The 21635-nt window shown below is 40.8% G+C and overlaps 4 protein-coding genes across 8 annotated transcripts; 3 read left to right on the top strand and 1 right to left on the bottom strand.

Moving 5' to 3' along the window:
- The first annotated feature begins 5372 nt into the window (after nucleotides 1-5372).
- On the top strand, nucleotides 5373-7629 carry comm2. Its single transcript, NM_140544.2, has 2 exons — nucleotides 5373-6021; nucleotides 6763-7629. The coding sequence occupies exons 1-2, from the start codon at nucleotides 5562-5564 to the stop codon at nucleotides 7332-7334; spliced, it is 1032 nt and encodes a 343-aa protein (NP_648801.2). The 5' UTR covers nucleotides 5373-5561; the 3' UTR covers nucleotides 7335-7629.
- Nucleotides 7630-13154: 5525 nt separating this feature from the next.
- CG34451 (uncharacterized protein) lies at nucleotides 13155-16706 on the top strand. Of its 4 annotated transcripts, NM_001259846.3 has the most exons (5): nucleotides 13155-13561; nucleotides 15410-15718; nucleotides 15775-15880; nucleotides 15964-16248; nucleotides 16312-16479. In NM_001259846.3, exons 3-5 carry the CDS (start codon nucleotides 15803-15805, stop codon nucleotides 16447-16449), a joined length of 501 nt encoding a protein of 166 aa, NP_001246775.1. In that variant the 5' UTR covers nucleotides 13155-13561; nucleotides 15410-15718; nucleotides 15775-15802; the 3' UTR covers nucleotides 16450-16479. The 4 variants fall into 3 exon arrangements, with proteins under 4 accessions (NP_001246775.1, NP_001287074.1, NP_001097612.2 ...); NM_001104142.3 differs by lacking the exon at nucleotides 15410-15718; NM_001300145.2 differs by lacking the exon at nucleotides 15410-15718 and having other exon boundaries at nucleotides 16312-16706.
- Nucleotides 16707-17320: 614 nt separating this feature from the next.
- CG34452 (uncharacterized protein) lies at nucleotides 17321-18871 on the top strand (the record flags this gene model as incomplete). Of its 2 annotated transcripts, none has more annotated exons than NM_001300144.1 (4): nucleotides 17321-17991; nucleotides 18055-18151; nucleotides 18269-18565; nucleotides 18640-18871. In NM_001300144.1, the coding sequence occupies 4 exons, from the start codon at nucleotides 17591-17593 to the stop codon at nucleotides 18799-18801; spliced, it is 957 nt and encodes a 318-aa protein (NP_001287073.1). In that variant the 3' UTR covers nucleotides 18802-18871. The 2 variants fall into 2 exon arrangements, with proteins under 2 accessions (NP_001287073.1, NP_001097611.2); NM_001104141.2 differs by having other exon boundaries at nucleotides 17591-17991.
- Nucleotides 18625-21351, bottom strand: Pgant8 (Polypeptide N-Acetylgalactosaminyltransferase 8). The gene is made up of 3 exons (NM_140543.4): nucleotides 20908-21351; nucleotides 19694-20471; nucleotides 18625-19601 (listed from the first exon to the last, which is right to left on the bottom strand). Exons 1-3 carry the CDS (start codon nucleotides 21252-21254, stop codon nucleotides 18954-18956), a joined length of 1773 nt encoding a protein of 590 aa, NP_648800.1. The 5' UTR covers nucleotides 21255-21351; the 3' UTR covers nucleotides 18625-18953.
- Nucleotides 21352-21635: the final 284 nt, after the last annotated feature.

Here is a 21635-nt window from a genome sequence, read left to right as displayed (position 1 = left end):
ATACATTTATCGGATTGCGTGCTGCGTAATTTAGCTTTTTAGCAATCCAGTGTTTTGTAACTTGCGCGATTGCGTTTGATTCAGTGTAAATTTAGCTTAACGTTTGCCCCATTTGTATTTATAAATTGCTTAGACATTTGGATCATAAACGTTTCTATCTATCCATCAGCTTCGTAACATCTAGGTTTTCCCCCACCTAATGGACTACAAATATTGAAGCCTTATACAGCCAGTTAACCCTGTCGAGAATGTCGAACAAATTTATGCTTGAGTGCTAATAATGTTCAATCAATTGTTGTATAGAAAACCTTTGGAGCGATAAACCAACAAAAAACCGAAAACTTTGACAGCCGGTGATGGGGAAAGGTCCCCAAGACGGCGACAATAAAATGAAATAACATCATAAGTACTACATGGATGATATGGTGGATATTGTGGAGGTGATGGGGGGACTTGAGGAGGAAGTCTGGCCAAGCGCAACGAACTTGGGGCTAAAACGCGCCCAAGATAATCAGACGGAAAAACCATAAACAAATAAAGTAAAAATCCAAGCAACGACAGCGTCGGAAGGTGGACAACTTTGGAGTGCTCCATACCGTGTGCTCCTATCTGTCTCTATAGCTTCAGGCGGAGAAAAAGCATAGATGATTTAGAAATTTGTATTATTTAATATTTTCATATACATTTTGTGAGATTTTATAAGGGCAGAATTTTGTGATTACCATCAAATTATGTTTTTTTAATTTAACTGTTGCTTTTTACCACTATTTACAATGGAATAATTCGAAATTGTGACAATTTATTACACGTTTTTTCAGCATATAAACAAATTCTAAAATAATCAATTATTGTGCAATTATTTATGTGATATTTCAACAGATATTTCTTGTATATCAAGAATTTCGCTCTTCAAATATATATTTTTCTAAGTGCACGTGTAGCTGTATCCGTATCTTTAACTGTGATGGGCGTATAAACATTACAACTGCGGTTCATTGACATTGAATGGGTGGGTGCCTACACGCAAGATGTTCCTGTGGGTAGGGGATTCGGAGGTTTGGCTTGGCTAAACTTGAGCCAGACTTCCAGCTATTCTGCTAACTCTATGCACAACTGCGTTTTTAATTGTGCCTGGAATAAAAGGCGCACTCATCGCTGCACTTGTTGTCTTCGGACTCAGATACAGATACAGAACATAATAGGCCCAAGCCACTTGGCTCGTCACATAAGAATATGAAAAGGATGGCTGGAATGCTCACGCGTAATTTCTACGAATCCATAACAAACACAATGGGACCAAAGACAATGCGGAGTCTAGAACTTGCAGTTGGAGATGGCACCGGTACCTACTCGGAACCTTGAGGGTTGCATGACCTATATCACAGATTAGGGAACTGCGAACTGACTTTCCCATGGCAGCGGCACGTCTCGGTTTCGGTCCATATGACAAATGTTTCACATCACTGCCCCCCGACAACTGCAGCAATTACCTGGCCAGGCTCTCGTACTTATGTAGTATATGCTCCTGCCATGACTTTCGCTCCGTCACAGCTCAGTTGGTTGCATTGCGTCTTGCTGAGCTTCAAAAAAAAAAAAAACAAAAAATGAAAAGGCACAAGATACGTATCCAGAAAATGCGCCCCCGGGCAGGGTGAGAAAAAGTCGGAGTGGAAAAGGCAAAACAAGTGCTTCTAGTTGCCCGGCAGGATGTCATGACTTTATGGCCCATGCCCACGGGTGGCTATTGGGTCCTGAAACTCCGGATTCGAGAATCTGGGATTCAAGGAATCCGTCTCAACTGCGAGACTGATTCGCTCAATGATACTTCTCCTGATCGCTCAATTAGAGCAGTGTGCCCTGTAATTATATGGAAATCAGTTCGTTTTAGATGTGTGCCAAAAATCTAGGGTTGAATTTACGACTCAATTAGAGCTGACAGTCATATTGCCAAGGGGTTTCCAGATGCCAGCTGCCTCTGGATAATTGATTTAATTTTAAGTATAAATTTGTAAGGTGGAAGGGCGGTTATTCATTCCAATGCTTCCCAGAACTAAAGTCCAGTGCTTGCATTATCAATAAATTTACTAGGGTAAACACATTTAAGGTCATTTTATTCGAACTTTCCAGATTATTACACAATCAATATTTTGTTTACTCTAAACAGTGTAATCAGCTACAGTTTTTGAGATATTTTATTGCAAACTCATACCTACCCCTTTTACATATGTGAATATAAATCTATATTTAACATAGGTTAGCAACAAGTTCCGCATCTGCAGTACTTTTTCTTAATAATTAAAAGATTAAATGATGTAATTTGAGTAATTGTTTAGCAAGCGTACGGCACTTTTGCGAAACGGTCAAACAAATATGAAAATTGAAAAATAAAAACGTGAGTTTATACGTCGGAGTTCAGCAAATAGCTCAAATCAAAGTAATCGGCCGTCCCCCAGGGTTTCCTATACAATGAAAGCCGGTCCATTTAAATCACTCCCAGCAATCCGATTATGGAGCTGAACATAACTCAGGGGCTCGATCGGCGGATTCTTTGGGGCCAGCTTCTAGCTAAGGTCAGTCGCCATCATCAATAATGCACACACGGAGCCCCTGAGATACAAAGTGCCCTCAGCTAGGTCGGGAATCAAAAATACACCGCTCAAGATCAAATTTAAGCCGATTTATTAGTGTCAGAAGCGGTTGACTGGCGACAGAAGGTGGCGGTGGGGAATGAGAATACCCTAGACGAAATCCGAAAAATTAATAAACTATGTAAAAATTGTTGCTCGATGGCGGGGCTGCATTATGCAAAGCAGCCCAGAGACCCCGATCTCAGAGTCAGTGAAAAATTAAGCAGCTTTATCAGCATCAGAGCATCTGAGCATCACCCGCATCCGAAAATGAGGCCCCCAAAACCGAGCGACTAAACCCCAAGCCCCCAGATCCAAAGACCAAAGACTAAAGACACCAACTGGCCGGGGACTCATTAATTTAAGTTTTGTTCGCGGGCAGGGAGACGACCAAAACACAGTAGTCGGCATTGAAGACACAAAGCCCAGAATGCCTAAATGGCTCATTAGGGTCTTAAATTAAAGCTACTTGGCCCAAGTCGGTCAACTAAGCCGACGTGCGGAGAAAGAAAAAGAAAGCGGCGCGAAGACAAGACCACAATGCGGAGGAACTCAGATATACATTATGCACATACATATATATATATGCCGAAGCTACCGAACTACCCTGAGAATAGGTTAAGGCCCAAGAAAACCCAAGGCGGGCCTTAGCCTCCTTAATTAAATTGCCATTGTCTCTTCTCACGGTCCGTGACAGTTGATTGCAAAAGAACCGCATACCTGGCGTACTTAGATGGGCGGTTTTAAGTGCAGGGAATGGGAATTGGAATCGGAATGGTATTGGGACTGGTATTCGCCCATATGGGTTAGCCGCACTAACCAGAGAAGAATGCCCGGATAATTGTCTGTCCTCTGTCTTCAAGACGTCATCGTTGCGCAGACAACCTCCGGCATTTTGCTAATCTCCCCAGCCTCTCTGCTGATTCATTTCCTCAACGAGATTAGCCGATCGTGATAAGAACTGCTCACTTCTGGCCGCTCTTCGATGAGCTCATCAGGAAGCATTGAGCCCGGAGACCATAGGCAATCCTTTGTGAATCGCAACAAGATTCATCTTAGACTCTGTCTTGTTGAAAAGCAATTTCTCCTCAATCTTCCAGCGGGTGCTGATCTTATCCGGCCTGTTTTGAGTGCTTGTATTTATGTGATTTTTATCGACGGGGGCCTCGTAATGGGAAATGGCAACGCATTTCGGAGGGGGCACTTCAAAGTTAATTATTAGGGGATGGCTATAGAGTTATAGTTGATTTATTGGGCTGTTATGGGGCCGGAGAAAATGCTTAGAAATGTGTTTTACCACCAACCAGTACAGCTAATTTTGCGACTCGGTGGGAAATTAGTTCCAGAGGCTCATAGAAGTTTAAGTAAAATAATTATTTCAATACTTAAATATGCTACCTTTAATGTCTTGGTATTTGCATTGACAACCGTTAAGAGGCAATCCCGAAACCATTTTCCAAAGATTATGTCATACCCTAGTCTGCGCCTCTTTGATTGCAAGGATAATCCCCCGTCAGCTTTCCCTGCTCATCCACAAAACCTCCAATTACACACACATCAATCCCATAAATGGACAACTATTGTATCTACTCGATCCTCAGTGCCAATCCCCGTTCCCGGTTCCATTCTCAAGATCCAAAAGCAAAGACCTAACCCTACCTGCTGCTATCGCCAAAAAGTGATCAACCCAAAGCCAGGTGATCATCGCGTCGCCCACAAAATTGCTGCCCGAAATAAGATATCTGCACGTAGCTGTAATTTAAAACTCCACCGAGCCAAAAGGAAAAAATAAGACAAAATTGAAGAAGAAGAAGAGAAGTCTCGGGCCCCTTTGGGCAACAACAACAGTCCCACAAACACATTATCCTACAGCAATAATTTCTCTTTCCCCGGCGAACAATGCAGCGGAACAAGAACTGAACTGTACACCTAGCGGAAAAATGTGCCGTGAAATTTGAGGAAGAAATTTCTAAGATACCCATAAAAGTTCGAATAATGACAAGAAAGATCGACAAAAAAACGAATAATTATTTAAACACCTTTAGTATTTGATGCTTATATCAAATTTTTAAATCAATTTTAAAGTCATACATTTGGGTATAGTCACTTATCATGTAAGTCCTTGCTCCTTTTTCGACATAATTAATATTTCAATTTTTTCAATATACAATACATTCTATAATTTCCTATTGACAAAATAATTTTCCCTATTTTTTTCGACTGCAAGGAAATGGAGATATGTCATTTGCCCGGCTGCAGAACGATCCGAAATCGAAGGAGCCGCCAGAGAAATGAAGATCGATGCCACAGGGTAGTCCCTCTATCCTCTCTCCTTCCCAATCCCTATTCCCATCCCAAATCCTCTCCCTTTTCCCTCTCTTCTGCTTGAGCAACATGTGCGCCGCTTTGTAACGCCAATTATGGTCCCATAATTCCTGGGCATTGTCAGTTTCTGTGGGAGCACAAAAGATGCGCTCCGGGAATCGGAATCGAAATGGGAATTACAAGATACAAGATCGTTTCACGGCGAGAGAACGTTCTCAGCGATGCGTATCCGAGCGGCAAATGAGCAAGAAGAGAGGAGTGATCGAGATCTTGGCCAGGTAGATTTGGATTTACACTCCGGACCGGATGGGATCGGATCGGATCGACTCGAGTCGGCTCGGTTCGGTTCTCTCTTGAGTGGAATGGAGTTAAACTCGTGGAGCTGCTCGGCTTGACCGCTCGACGATCGGCCGCTCAAATCAGTTTGTTTGTAGACTCAGACGTCGACGGACGTGTGCGTTCGTTTAAAGAAACCGGAGACTAAGAACGATCCACGAGATACAGATACCGATATCGCAGCAGTGAAAGTGTGCCGCAACGGATACAACAGCAGAGATATAGATACAAATAGAGATTACACCCGCCAGTCGACCGATATAAAAGTAAACCATGGAGGAATTGCCGCGCGCATTAAACTACGAACTCTCGCACGATTTGCATTTCGATCATTACGCCGGTGCCGCAGCTCAGAAGATTCTGAACAGCGGGAGAAGTTCTCCTGAAGCCTCCACCCCGACCATCACCACATTGGATGCCATCTCCAGCAGTGATTTCCTGAAACAGATTGGCCAGCAGATCCTCAGTTCCATCCAACTGAAACATCAGCATCAGCTCAACGAAGTCAGCCATCCGAGGAATTCCACCAGCGAGGAGATCATGGATTTCGATCTGGCCAATCGGGTGATTCTGGACAGCAGCAGTGTGGATCAGCTGCAGCAGCAGTTGGAGTACGATAAATTCATGAACGAGGTGTGGATCGGCATCGTCTTCACCCTGATCCTCATCTCGATGGTCTTCTGCATCTGCTCCTGCTTCCTGTACCATCAGTTCCGCACCTGGAAACGCAATTGTAAGTATTCCGCATTAGAAATGGGAAAATGTTCATATGGCATCCGTATATATTTGTTAATTGAGATTAAGATCTTATCGACTGCCTGTTTTGATTAGCCAGTACTGCCAAAAAAAAAAAAAAAAAAACACTCACACAATTCAAGCCACATAAACAAGTCGAAATTCCAGGCCATTATAAACGATTTTATTGCTGAAATTAGGTGACCTGACTTCAACCGTCATCAGGGAAATATACTCCATTAGAAGTGGAAATCTTTTCGTATTTTATTCCGTCTTAAGTGCTTCCACATCTCTAATGATTCACTTTGTTACGTCAATCTATTTTTTTTTTTTTTTGAGGTCGTAAAAGCGAAGTATTTCGTTAACTGTCGTCAGGTTCAAGAACAAACACCAATTTTCTGTAGTTCGTGATGCGGCCTAAAAAGTCACGAAACCTTGGAAAAAAATTAGCACATCGCCAACGAAATGGCAGAAAAGTGCGGCAAAAAATTTCAGAGAAATTCGTCTACCTCGAGTTTAATTCGAAAGCGGTGCCAAGGCAATTATGAAAAAGAATGCAGCGAAGAGAAAATATTTAAAAAGTTAATGGAAATGAAAGCCAGCAAATAGGGCAAAACAAATGCGGGCAGAAGCAATTGTAATATTGCAACTGGGTCGAGGTCTTCATTAATCTCGCCCAGTCAACTCCAATCCAACGAAGGCAAATACTAATAAACAATTATTGTTCTTTGTTTTGCAGATCGCAACAATGCAAATGGCTCGACGCAGTGCACCATTGTAGATATAGAGGCGTTGAAACTGCATCCGGATGTGGAGGATCCGGTTCCGGAATACACCCTAGTATCTGGATTGCCCAGCTACGAGGCGGCTCTGGAGCTGCTACAAAAATCCCCGCAGTCATCCTGCCTGATTGTCTATCCGAGTGTGTTCAATGTGTTCAATAAGCAGGAGAGGAGCAGCCAGGAGCTGCAGCATCCAGGAGTTGCAACATCAGCACCTCCAGCCGCACCCGAGAATCACCTGGCACCGCAGACACCTTCGTTTTGTGATGCCACAATGCCGCTGCTCCCAGCAACAACAGCAGCAGCAGCAACACATGCAGCAGCAACAGTAACAGCAGTAACAGCAGCAACAGCAACATCTGCAACATTGGCAGCTTCGCCCACGTGCGAGTCGATTAAGCCAAACTTTGTGATGATGCCAATTGTGCCCAGTTATGCGGAGGTATTCGGCAGCTCGTACAAAACCGTCGACGAGAAAAAGAAATCGAAGTCAAAAGACAGCCAGTCGAAAGACGATATCAAGCGGTAAAGGTAAAAGTGACGAGAATACGAATACGAATACCTAGCCAAGCAACTGAGCTCTGTGATATTTTCATGTTCATGCTGGAAAGACATACCCATATGTAATTAAACTAAGCGCTGTGATTATCAAAAAGACGTAACTAAACATACTACTCGCTACTAAATGTGTTAGCTGAATAGTTTCGCCACATTGTACTTAATGATATCGTATCCAGTACTTATGGAAACGCAAAGATGCATATTGTTACTAGACTTAAGTAGGCCACAAACTAATTATTAATAAATTATACACCTAACAATTTAAATTATCGTTGGTTTAATTATTACTCGAATAACAAGCTCTCTCTTAAAGCTAGAAGCACCGAATGGAGCTCTTCATCTGCCGCCAGCTTCTTTGATTATTATTTCGCCATCAATCAGTTGACATTCAAATTGATTCATTGATGCTGCAGCAACTGATTTGATTGACGCCAGGAACAGATGGCATACAAATCCTTTCGCCAGGCGGTGCCACTCCCCACTTCCACTGAGCTTTGTAAATAGCTTCCAGCTTCGGATGCCGGAGCACAACATCAACAATCCGGCAGATTGAGATAGTTGTCGTAGATAGATAGATAGATGGATAGATAGACAGATAGAGACAGTTCGATTTGACATTGAGCTAAGGACGTGATAGCTTATTCGACTGCCGGTGCTTGCAGTGCGCTCAATGCTTTTGTGCAATTGTAATTTCGCATTGATAAGCTAGTAAACCCATGTATAGGTATGCAAATCGCTGGCAGAGACAATAGACATAATAAATGATCTCAAACACTGTTTTCCTAGCATCGATGCTAAGTCGGTGGACGTGACTCCCAGTTAACCCCGTGCTGGAAAACGTGGACGCTTCCGAAGGCAATGCGAATTGTGGTAGGTCTTGGGTTCTATCGCTCTATCTTTAAGAGTAAGAGGTATTTCAAATTTATTTCTATTTTATTTTTATTCTACGCTACACGGTCCCGCATTCCAACAGCTGAGTTGGGAAACATTATTGCAACTAAGTTAGTATCACCGCGCTATCTGCAATCTGAACAGCCCGCTATCGACATTAACAAATGGAATGAATTCTATGGAAATTTATCTCACTGTGCAATGGATTTGTCGCTCTTAACCGCCATGTGATTTTTATTTATCATTATTATTATTATCGTTATTGTTGTATTTATAGATTGCCGGTTGCAGTTGCACTTGCAGTCGCCGTCCGTTTCCGTGCTTCATTATTGTTATACCCATTTGAATGGGTAAACAAATCACCGACAACCAACTAGAAATCCACATGTGAGGGTGCGAATAAATTGCATTTATGCGAGTGCAATAAAAGTTATTTATCTCGCAAGCCGTGATTCACAATCCGTGATTGGTGATCACAGGTCCGTGATCAGCGGTCAATGAAATGGGCCAAGTTCTGGGGAAGAACCTCTTGCGGTGGCATTTGCATATCGGTGGGAACAGAAAACAGACTTCGCCCGAATGCCGCTTATGCAAAGCAATAATTATTAATTGCAAATGCAGTCGAGATTTACGATCGCTCTATGTTTATTTGACAGTTTATGACATATTCCCCGATGCGAGACGCCTAACTAACTTAGCCTCATGTCTAGAACCTATGAATATCTTAGCCAGCGACCGTTTTCACAATGGTACGAATGATCTATGGATGGATTTTATTGTCGGTCGCTTGGACTGTAAAAATAAGCGAAACCTGACCAAAACACGCCCACCAATTTGTCGGAACGCCACAATGTGTGCAAATTGTTTCATTAGTTGGATTTTGGGCGCCGTTCAAAACAATGCCAAAAAATTCCAATAAGCGCGTGGTCAGTTGTTTAAACAATCCACTCACGTTCTATTGACCATATTGAAAGCTATCAGGCTAGAAAGAAAGCCAGAAGTGTTGGCTCTACTGGTTAGGAGAACTATTCTGGATTATTCAATTGTTCGTAGTTCAGCTACTTATTACAGCGAGCCATATAATTTCATCACTGCCATTACGGGGCATAAAACAAACAGTTCCAGTGAATACCTGAAATTGTTGCTAATGAGTTTTAGTATCGGTTTTTATGTTAGCCTCGCTAATTGCGTAGCTAATGGGTTAAAGCCCAATCGGTTATGAAGCAAAAATTCGCCAGTTGCCGGCCTGCAAAATGTGGCAATTTGTCTATGCTTTCACCTTGGCTCCAGACAGCATGTCCATTATTTTTTTTATTTTGAGTTTTATTTTTCGATTTGCATTTGCATTGCCGGTTTTAACGGCTGCTGCCACGAAAACATGTGTAGATCGCACAAGGCACATCAAAATATTATACAACATAAACAACATAATTAGCTCGAAATGCAAATTCGAATGGGAATCCGAATCGGAGAGGCAGCGAGAAAGCGCAACTAAAGGGCAATTTATTAAAAGCCCATCCATCGGATGCATCTTTCCGATCGGTGAAAGTTGCAGGTTGCTGGGGCAGAGGGTACAGCCTAATGAAGCAGACAATTTATTAATAAAATGCACATTAGCCCACGTTTATGGCCACCCGAACAACACACGTCGACTTGGCCAACTGAATTTTCAATTAAGCGCCAAAATCGTGGCCCAAGCCGAAGTTAAATTTTAAGCTGGAAGTGGAAGCTGGAAGATAACCATACCCATTCCCATACCCATACCCATACCCAAACCATAGTGGCTCCAATCGACTAACTCCCAACTCAGACGAATCGCCGCCGATGTTTGAAAGCGAAACCGGTTGGCCAACAGCCGCTGGCTAAAAGGCAACGTCATACGCAATATTTGACCCACTTTATTGTGCAGGCGGCTAAAACCGAAACCAAAACAAAAGCCAAAATTAAAATTGGCAAGCCCGCTGTCTCTAGAAAAACGGTCACCAATTGTGGACATCTACACATTTCTATAAATGTTTTTATGGGGTCAGCGATGCTTGTTCAAATAAAATATATATTACACAAACAAGCCACGGGGCTTGTTAAATCGATTTTAGCCTCGAGTCGAGTAAATATCACAAAAAAAAAAACTACAAAAGCTGTGTAAATTGTATTGAGCCAATATTTAAATATTCATTCAAGCCCGTTGACCTAAAACCTAAAATTTATTTTAAAGTATTTAACTTTTCAAGGGTGATTACCGGCGATTATAGTCATCTTTTTTTCAGATCTCCATGAAATGTTTATTTATGCTTTGCCGAGATTCTTATTAAGACCCATACAGTGCCACCAATTTGTTTACCACCCGTGTCAGCTGTGGAGCTTTTTTATAATGCCATGCGTTAAATTCAACCGCGATTTGTTTATTTTTTTTCTTTTAGACTTTGAGCAAACATTTCCAACTGAAGCTGCGTTATTTGCTTATATATTGCCCTAACTCAAAGGTGAATGAAAGGTCTAAAACAAAAAAAAAAAAAAAAGTAAAATGCACGCAAACAATAGCAATAAATATTTGCAACAACTTGGCTGCCAAGGCGAAGATTTTGCAATTTGATGTGTTTGCCTTTGTAAGTGGCAAGCGAGAATGCGGCGGTAGGGAAAATATTTGCTCAAAATGTTTTCCATATATGTAGATATGGTAAAGTGTAGTAAAAGCTTTGCCACGCGGCTAAAATAGCGACAAATTAAGAGCTTTTCTAGATAAATAATCTAAACTATAGTTCTGCTTGCCTGGTTTGCGGCTGACCACAAAAAGATATTAATTGGAATGCTGTATCTTTGCACACAGATGCTGAACACTGAAATCCAACTACCTGAAAATCAATTTTCCGTTCAAGAAAACTAAAGAATTTTCTGATTGAAATTCCATAAAAAATAACAATAAATTGATTTGGGCTTGGCTTCGAGTGCGGCATGAAAACGCAATTTAGGATTGGGTCAAGCATGGAATGCGAATTAGTAACTGACAAGCGTTCTACGCTCCAAAAACTCAGCAATATAACAATCTGTGCACTTCAAATTTGTATATTGGCAGCAGAAAAGTTATGCTTAATTCAAGTGAAATATTTACCTCGATTGCGTTGCCAAACAAAAGCAAAATTAAATTCTATCTCCATGAAAATATATATAAAAAAAAGTTGGAGCGTTCCGAGAAGCCTGACTAAAAGAAAAACAAATAAAAATGCAAATAAAAGTTGTCCGATTCAAAGTTATGGGCGCGCTGCAAGATACTCCAGACCTGAACCCAGCTCATAAAAACCCAACAGGAAAACTCCGCCGAACGAGTTAACTGCGATGCGCTAACTGTTCCTATCTTGGGCGCTTCCATCAGAGGAACATCAAAGTGCAGCAGTGGGGGATCGGATCAGATTGGATTTGGGACTCGGAATGGGATTGAAAACGCACTGTGAAAAAATGTTGCAAGAAATTACTGTGCTGTTCACTAGAAACATAAATAACTTGAGCTTATTAAAAAAAAGTACAGAAAAAAGTAAAGAAAGTATATTTTTACTATTAGTTAAAAAATGTATTGGAAGTTTTTAGAATTTTATATGCGTTTACCAATGTATTGTACACATTGCAATGTGTGTTTTAAGTTTATATTTGTAATATAGAAATATTTAAATATTGAACAGCAAAAAAGTTTAGTCCCACGTTTAATCTAATACGAAATAAATACAAGCTTTTTATGCAATTTAATTGCCTTAAATAGCAATTTATGAAAGGAATGTTAAGCGAGCAGAAACGCATGGCTTAAATAATTATATAATTTTCAATTTTTTTTTCTCCGTGTAGAAATGGGATTGGGTCGCGGATTGGGAGCTCGCAGCAGCCAGCCACAGCGGTTACAGATGCAGATGGAGATGCAGACAAAGATACAGATACATATAAAGTAGGTTGCTGCAGGTTTGTTTTCCTGATAAGCTCGCGCCATGAGATTAGCCTGTTTTCCCTTCATCCTCCAACCAACAACAAATTGTTTTTCTTTTTCCGTCTTTGTCTGTTCTGCGTATTTGGCCGCGGTTTAATTTTATGGGCCAAAGATTTTATTTTGTAACTTAATGTTTGTTTGGCTCGCACGAGATTCGAAGCAGCAGGTTGTTGGATCTTCTTTTATTTTGGTACTCATCTGCTTTCAACGGAAATGCACTAAAACTTAGCGATGACGAAGGGAGAGGGACAGCCATTTACATTTTATAACCCCTTTTCCTATTACACTTTAATTGCGGCCATTTGCAGTGATAAGAATTATTTAAAAGCATTGATCTAGAAGCCATCGAATTGCTTGCCAAATCGTTTGATAATTGGATTGGTAACCATGGTTACTTCGTTATCTGCACCGCTAACCACACAATTGGCCCCCCTTCCCTGATTGGATTACTAAAATGCAATCAAAGCTCGCTAATCTTATCAAAAATGTTGGCCCAGCGAATCGAGTTAACACTTTGCGGGCTAAATAAATATTTTAATTAACTATTCAAATTGTAGATGCAATCGCGAAACCATTCACCAATTCTGTTTCACTTAATAAAATTAAAACGACCACAAAATCAAGATTATTTTTTTCGCCAAAAATTTAAACGGCCACATAAATGAAGTTCATTTTTTGCGCACTAAAAAAAACGAATCAATGTTTAATTATAGGAACTGTTTAGCCATAGCACTTATCTTCCTATTTTGCTAAAAACCACTTAACCGTAAACAAAATAGTTTGATAGCTTCCGTCCGTTTTTAAATACCAAGCATGAGTGCACATCGACCCCCGAAAATTCAGTGGGTTAAATTATTTCTGCAGACTGATAACTGTCTTATCTTATATTGAGTTTTCCCATTCATGTGATCAAACTTTAATAATAGTCAGTTTAAAGCCATGACTTCACCTAGACGCGTCTATTATGGCCTTTTTCTGGCTTTAATTTTGTTTTTGATTCTCACACTCTATATTAATGTTAGCGAAGTTGATAGAAAACCTGCCAAACGAAGTAACCAGCACACTTTGGATCCCCTGTACGAAGAAATCCGGATTCTTTGCATGATACCCTATAATTATAATAGTCCAGACACTGCCAAATACGTGAAACGCACCTGGGGAAAACACTGCAATGTTTTGCTATTTGTGAGTGGGGATATCGATGGCGAGTTGGAACCCTATGTGCCTGTGATTAATTCCACGGATACATGGACTTTGGTCCAACAGGGGCTAATGCAGGCCTATCTGTTCTATGCCGACCAAATCGATTGGTTCCTTAGAGTCGAGCCCTCTAGGTAAGGCCCCGTATTTATTATTCACCACCAGATCATAACATAATTTGAATCGTTCGACGCAGTCATAAATTGCCGAAGAGCTCTATTATCGTTTTCTTTTATCGCTAGAATATTGTTATGATATTCCAAGCGCACAACTGCCACTACACCGAAAAAGATTTTAAGATTGCATTTATAAAGAATAATATACCATTATAAAGTTTGTAATCAAATATAGTTCTTAAATCCAAAACAGTGTAAAACAGTTAAGTGTTTCATCTAAATCTATTTTTAGGATTAAAGCACTTCACTTCAAGTTAGCTAAGAATGCAAATTAAATTACAGATAACCAATGAATTTTTACATTGAATACAATCTTACCGCTGTTCTTATATTTTTCCGTGGCTCCTTATTCATTCTCGTTGTTTATTTTTATGAGCGTTGAGTTCGGTGGCCGCCTCACTCAACATATTTTGACTTCTTTCATTGATAAAGTTATCAGTCAGCCTTCGGCAGTATTTGTTTGTGCTCGAGTTTGAGTTTGGGTTTCGATTGTTGTACGCTGGATGTTCCAGTTTACGTTAAGGTCTACATCCCGTTTTTCTGTCGGTTCCGTTCTATTCACTCCATTGTAGATCGATTTTTCCTCGGCTTCCTTTTGTGGTTTGGCCCACGTAGAGTTTCCTTTATCTGGAGGAGCTGGGGGAAAATGTGCCAAGGAAGTGCGAGTATCTATAGGCGGTAGTTTATCTGTCTTTTGTAGGCGACACAATGCACTACCCCACCCCCGGTTCCACATTTTCCTCTGTGTAAATGTCGCTTGATTGCTCTCCGGGGAGGTTTGCCTTCATAATTGGTACAAATTTCAGTTCGAAGTTGGAAAAGAATATTTTCCCATGGATTTTCATTCACGGTGCGGAATGCCATTAGCATAGTTTGCCTCAGATTATGCTGATAAGGCACAAATGAATTTCTATTCAGTGCGAGTGATCGCAACCCTATCCCAATGTATTCCCCATTCAATTCGAATCTGTGAAAATAAAATGCACACTATAAACTAGACATTTATAGACAGGTTCAATATGTCATACCGTTTCACAGGCATTGATTAGTTTAAATATATTTGCAATTGGCGCTATCAATTTATTTTGATATTTTGCGCACTTTTCAAAATGCAATTCAATTAATCCCTGTTTACATTCAAATGCCAAGTTAATGGTCATATAAGTGCTAGAAGTTTCAATATGCCCTGGTCGTAAGTGTTATTGATTAGAGCGCATTATCAAGAGTTTTTTTTGTTTTAATATTGGGAAAAAATGCGTGACATGGGGTCAATCAAGTGTGCCGGAGTGCTGTCGATTGAAATAGTATTTTCCTAATTTATGCCGTCATACATAATTGGAAATTTATTGCACGTGATGTCAACACCAGCCGTAGAATATTACAAAATCAATTGAATTAGGATTGGATTATTTATACCGTGCTTAATCGTCTCTAAAATGACTTGATAACTTGACTTGGCGTCTACTTCGTGTGGTCGTTGACTGGCAATTAAAAGTTTATGTCTATAGCAAGAGTCATTAATGTTGGTAGTTTTATTGGCCTGCTCGGAATTGGACACAGAATACGATATTCAATGACGGCTTCTTCTGTTCCATCAACGTAATTAGTCTGATGGGAAAACAATGCGAAAGTGAAACATTGTGATCGAGACTCTTAACGATTATACCTCCCATATCCAAGTATATAGCACCTTACCTCATCGACATTATCATCAATTACTTATGTCTTGGTCCGGTTGTTTGGCAAATATTCAACGCAGTGTTTATGATTTTCTACGTTTATTTTTGTTATTCTTTATTTTTGTAGATTTTAGCCATCGTTGTTTGCGCCGCACATTTGCGGCTTGAACTTGGACTTTGTTTGCTTTGCGTGTCCGCGATTCATTCAAAAACGGATCTTGCCATGTTGTTGACACGGTTTTTCTAAATGGCAATTGTTTGCTTGTCGCTCTATCCGCACTCAATTTTTTAGAATATCCATAAGACTCACATCCACCAATTTGGCTATTCGTACATTCGTACATATTTGCATTGCGGCTTTGTATGCACAGCAGATGATCAGTGATGGATTTTATTGATATGCAGGATTTTGCGACGTGAATAAAAAATGAGTATTGTTAGGTGGCCACAACGGAAATTTTCAACTGAAGTCTAAGTGTTTTCCAATTTCAGTTTTGTAGTTTTGGAGAATCTCCGGTATATGATACACAAAAGGAAATATCAACCCAGTCAACCGATATATTTTGGCTACGAGCTCGAGAATATTGTTACCCATGAGGTAAGTTTTATTTGGAGATGAATTTAAAGTACATTTTAATATTTGGCACTATTTTTGCAAACATGTTTTATTGCGTACTTTAGTCCTTTGTCCACCATCATAGTGGGTATGTCATAAGTCGCGAGGCCTTAAGAAGGTATACGATGGCGTCGAAGGATCCTGAGAACAAGGAGTGCACTCATTGGGAGGGATATGTTGAGGGTCTGGATATACATCGGTGCTTGAGATTTGCTAATGTAACGGTAGCAGAAAGTCGGGACGAATTTGAGCACGAGACATTCCTACCCGTTACAATGGATTACCAGTTCTTAAATGGCTATGATACTATACCCTGGCTGCGTAAATTAAGTTATCACAAACGTACAGAGGTAATACTATATTACTATGTTTGATAAAGGTATATGTAATATTTCCTTTTATCAACTTTTTAGAAAACAGTTCCCATATCCAGCCGCGCCATTTGTTTTCTGGTAGAATATCCGCCAGAAATGTACGATTACTACTATTTTGTTTATCGATTGAAAATCTTTGGCACTCCCGTCCGAAACTCCATAGACTTTAGGCCGTAATAAAAGACTCACCTCTGGCAGCTGTCGACGAACTTCCTTCCTGATGTTTCAATTACTGAAGGGCTGAGAGGGCCTTGGTTACTTCCTAGTAAGTCCATGCAATCCAGAGTAACCCACATATCATGTCCATCGCATAACTCATCTCACATGTGGGAAAAAGGGGGAGGATAAACGTGTTCATCAATGAATCTGTCGTCTGGCCTGGAGTCTCATTTTCCCAATGCCCTTTGTCTGTGCAAAATTACTTCCGTTTTTCTTCGATTTTTGGTTTTCTTTTTTTTTTTTGCCCAACTGCAAAGTGTCATTGTTACATCATGTCTGTGGGAATGGAGATATCCGCATGAATGCAATATTGCACTTTTCCCTGCTTCCTGTAACCTTAATCATGTGTAGGCCTTTTGTTTACCTGTTAGATGAAAACTTGGCTCATCTGGAAACTTGAGCACGTAAACTGAGACATTAATATCCCACATAAGCAGAATATCGCTTACCTCTCACAGGTACCTTATTTTTGGTTTGACAGTTTCACATGAAACCCGTACAAGTTGCTCACATGTGATTATCGAAATCCATACAAACATTTGTGGGTCTTTTGTTTTCGCAACAAAAGAGATAGGCGATTGAATAATATTTTCAAAATATATGTGACCGTGCGGTGTTATTTTGTGATTTCCAAAAAAATATATACGAGTATCTATGTAAATCTAGAAACGTGTTTAAATCATGTAAAGAGTTGTAGTTTCGAAGTTTGTTGAAATACGGGAAACATGACCGCCAGATGTGGGAGACCAGTAATCGATACTCTACTTAAAGTTTATGTAGTTTACGCAACACTTTATGAACTGACCAAACCCTTCCGGATGTATCGACCGACTCGCCCCTTCACTTTCAACTGCAAAGTTTTGCATCAACTTGAAAGCCATTATCATCAATGAAAGACGATGGCAAAGCGTCTTCGATGCCGGAGTCGTCAGGTGGGTTAATAATTCTAATTGAAAAAGGCAATTTGTATGCGGCGGGCAAAGGGAAACCAAAGGCAGCTCAGACAGACAAAAGCACTCAATATAATTAAATTGTCGACGGACCACCCAGCGCCAATAGTTCCACCACCTGAACCGCCGATTGCAGTAATCGTTTAGAAATGCCACGACTGTTCAGTACACGGCGCCTCTTCCTGGGCGGAAAGAATGCAATTTATCTGCTTATCCTGGGCACTATGTTCTATGCGGTTATGTTGCACCTGCCAAGGAACTTTAAATCTCGAGAAGTCGTCGAAAGCTATGGTCCACCGCCTGCTAGGATTTTTTGCATTATCTCCACCTATGCATATCGCCACGGACATGCCGCAATTCACATCCATCGGACTTGGGTCCGGCACTGCGATCACTATCTCTTCGTCAGCGATGACATTGACAACCACTTGGAACCGGCGGTATTTATGAATATGCCTGACAAATGGCACCGAATGAGAGCCTATCTGGAGTACGTTTATAAATATCACTTCCATCAGGGGGACTGGTTCCTCTACTGCAACGACGATAAGTAATAATGGCGAATTTTGAATGAAAAACTAATACTCTGAGTGCTAATAAATTCGCTTTTCAGCTTTGTAGTCGTAGACAATCTTCGTCACATGCTAAAGACGTATAGTCCCAAAGAGCTCATCTACTTTGGATGCAAACTGCGAACGACCAATGGTCTGGTGAGTTAGTTTATTTTTTATTTCCTAACTAAATTAAAATAAATCTTCCGTTCATACTTCTTTAATCAAGTTACACTTTTATTACCCTGCTTACATATATTTTAATTTAATTTATAGGTCTTTATGCTAGAAGGTTCTGGGATTGTCTTCAGTGCAGCTGCTCTCAAGCGATTTGCACTCACAGCCCTGACCAACGAGAGTATTTGCAGTTCGGAGACGAAAGGAAATGATTTCACTAAGGAACTGGGTCGATGTCTGACAAATGTCAATGTGATAGCCGGGGATAGTCGAGATGAGTTTCAGCGGCATCGATTCCTTCCTTTCGACGCGGATTTGCATTTGGGATCATCTATGAATGAATCCTTAGAAAACCACAAGTATTTTCTGGATCATTCATATTATCCAGTGAATGATGTGAGTTTTTAAAACTGAGTTTATTTATTGATTAGTTCATTTTGTGTTTTTTTTTTTTTGCGAATTAATTTCAGATGAACTTGCCGGTCTCTTTGCATTCAATATGCTTTCATGTTCCGTACACTTTGAACATTTATGATCTGTACTACTTTGCATATAAAACTCGAATTTTTGGAGTACCGCTCAACTTGGGCTTTGAAAATGAAAGGATGGGACTCGAAAATAAAACTGCGTGAAGGGGTCTTTATATAAAGGCAAATATTCTTAAGTTATTCCACTTATTTTAGAAATATACTCTTACATGCTCTTTCCTAAATAACAAAGTATGTATTTACAAATAATATTCGGCAGTTATAGACATAGCTGTTGACAATGCCGCAAATTTCTCCTATTGCGTCTTAACATTATCCCAAAAATGTTGCAGTCTTTGGCTATTCAGATATCCAAATTTCCACTGTTGCTTATGGTTCTTCGGATCACAGACACTCGAAGTAACCGCATTTAATTCCGGCTGGGCCTCCAGGCAATGTCTGAAGTTTTGCTGTTGGCCGGAGATCACCTGATGGGTCTTGGAGTCGAAGGACCAGAACTGATTTCCACTCTGACCATGGCACTGGTATATATGAACGTTTACTCCGTGATTGCGCACCTCCAAGCAATAGAATCCAGATCGCAACTCCCTATGATTAGTTAGGCTCCAATACTGCTCTGGACTTGGGAATACGTGGTCCGAACTACAAGGAGCTAATTTGGGTTGACCATGACTAGGATCTTTGCGATCCAGGCAGAGTTTCGGTGATGATATACTTTGTAACACTCCCGAAGCGTATTCTGCGGGATCTAATATGGGATATAGATTGAGGAAATCCGTAGCGAGGTTATCCAAAAACCACTTGAAAGGCTTGCAGTGGAGGCGGTTCTTAAGGTCTCGTTGCTCGGCAAGATTGCCCACCGGAATCACTGTTAAATGTGGCATGTTGGCAAATAACTTGTCCTTATATTCATCTAACCAAATCTCAGCGACTCGGCGGTAGTTCTAAATAAGAGTTTAGTTGTACACAAACCATTATTTTATATTCATACTATTTTATAATATTTATTATGGTACTGAAAATAAATGGAACTCACCCTTGAAATTAATTTCTTCTCACTATTTTTATCCTTGTTGGTATAGCGAATTTGGAAATTTCCGTCTCTAAAGAGATGGCCAACCCTAGAGCAGGGAACTTCTAGGATTTGTCCTCCGCACAACCACAGCTTAAGACTCAGCTCGAACTGCTCGGCTCCCCAGATCTTCAAGCCCTTGTCGTAGCCACCGAGCTCAGAGAACCACTCACGTCCAATAGCAAAGAGGCCACCATTCATTATGGGATTCTTATGCGGAGCCGGCATGGCTACCGCCTCCTCTTTGAGAAGTGGAAGCTGAATATAATTGAATTCCCAGTTGAAGAAGCCCCTCGACGGCTTCCCCCTTCTGTAGGCAAAGTTATCAAAGTCAATGGTGTCTATAATAGGAGTAGTGCAGGTCCTGTTGTCCTCTAAAATGGGAGCAATGAGCGGCTCCAGCCAGCCTTTGGTGACTTCCACGTGGGAGTCTAGGAAGACGAGGACATCGGCCAGGGCGAGTTCCGCGCCCACGACTCTCGCATGCATCAGACCCACCTGGGTTGTGATCCTGCGGTGCTGCACCATATTTAGAAACTTGATCTTAATGAAGTCGTTGAGCTTCTCGTCCGCTTGGGTGCTCCCGTCGTCCACCAGGATAACCTCTCGAAGCAGCTGGATCGGAGTTCGGCTCCTCAAGCTGCTAAGCGTTCGAAGCAGCACGCTTGCCTCCTCATTGTGATACGTTATCACCACACTGACTGATGGGAGCTTTTCCATCGGGTACTTGAGCTTTTTGCAGCTGTGGAAAGATCGCAACATTCAGAGAGTCTTATCATATTAACAGTGATGACTAGTTAGCTATTTAAATGAACAAACTACGAAGTAAAGCGCGTATAGGATCCTAACCATAAGTACTTTAAATAATAAGTAATATAAATAATATATTAATAATAATTTATTCTCTTAATATTGTAAATATGACTAAAGAAAATATTAGTTGTTTTTATAAATATACTAAGATATAAAGTGTGTCCAGTTATATCGCTTTCTAATATGATTAAAAATGTAATTTCTATTAAATTTATGAATCTGAAATTTGCATGAACTAGATATGAAATGTGTTTGATTGAGAAATGTATCTTCAAAGCGCCGGCAGTACTAAATCGAATGCCACTCTTATATTGCTACCGATTTTCGCTCTGCAAGCTCTTGAAGCTTATTCTCTCGCCACTCACCTGCGATGTCGCATATCGTAGAGCGATCGCTCAGGTGAGATGCGCTTGGAGAGCCAAGCATTGTAACCCGTTTCCCGCTGACTTTTGGCGATGGCCTCCAGCTGCTCCTCAGTCCAATTACCCCTTGCCGGGCGACCCAAAGCTCCCAGATCCGGTATGACCTCCGACTCGAAGACCGCTTGCAGATCTCTTATGTCACGCTCCAAGCGAGAAGTTGTCGAAGTTGCACTTTCATCACGCTCCCCCTCCAATTTCAGGGTATATAGATAGTAGATAATACTGCCGATGGCCATTAGCAGTAGCAGCGGCAACACCTTCTTCTTGTGCCGCCAAATGTCCAGGCACATCGTATCACAGAAACAAACACAGCCCTCCGGAACGAATAGTAAACTTTCGGCTTAAACCGCACAGCGTTTTGGCCAAGACTGAAGCTGGCCAACTGAGAGCATGACGAGAGCGGTCTGGGTCTTCCACACCAGTAATCCCATCTTATACGCTGAGAAAGTTTTTGATTCGATGGCTCAATGAGCATATCAGGGGCATATTGAAATTTCTGAAGGCCATTGGAGTGGGTTTTATTCGTTTTACCATAAAAGCTAGCGACAAATGACTTTAATAAATCCTGCCTTAAGACAATAAAATGTACTGATGAGTAGATACCAAACGCCTTTATGTATACACAGTTAGTTATGTTAGCCCAAACGAATATGAAAAGGGTTGGAGATCCG

Source organism: Drosophila melanogaster, chromosome 3L (genome assembly GCF_000001215.4).
Source record: "Drosophila melanogaster chromosome 3L".
NCBI lineage: Eukaryota > Metazoa > Arthropoda > Insecta > Diptera > Drosophilidae > Drosophila > Drosophila melanogaster.
Note: the sequence above shows the minus strand (reverse complement) of the source record. Positions and strands in the feature narration are given on the sequence as shown.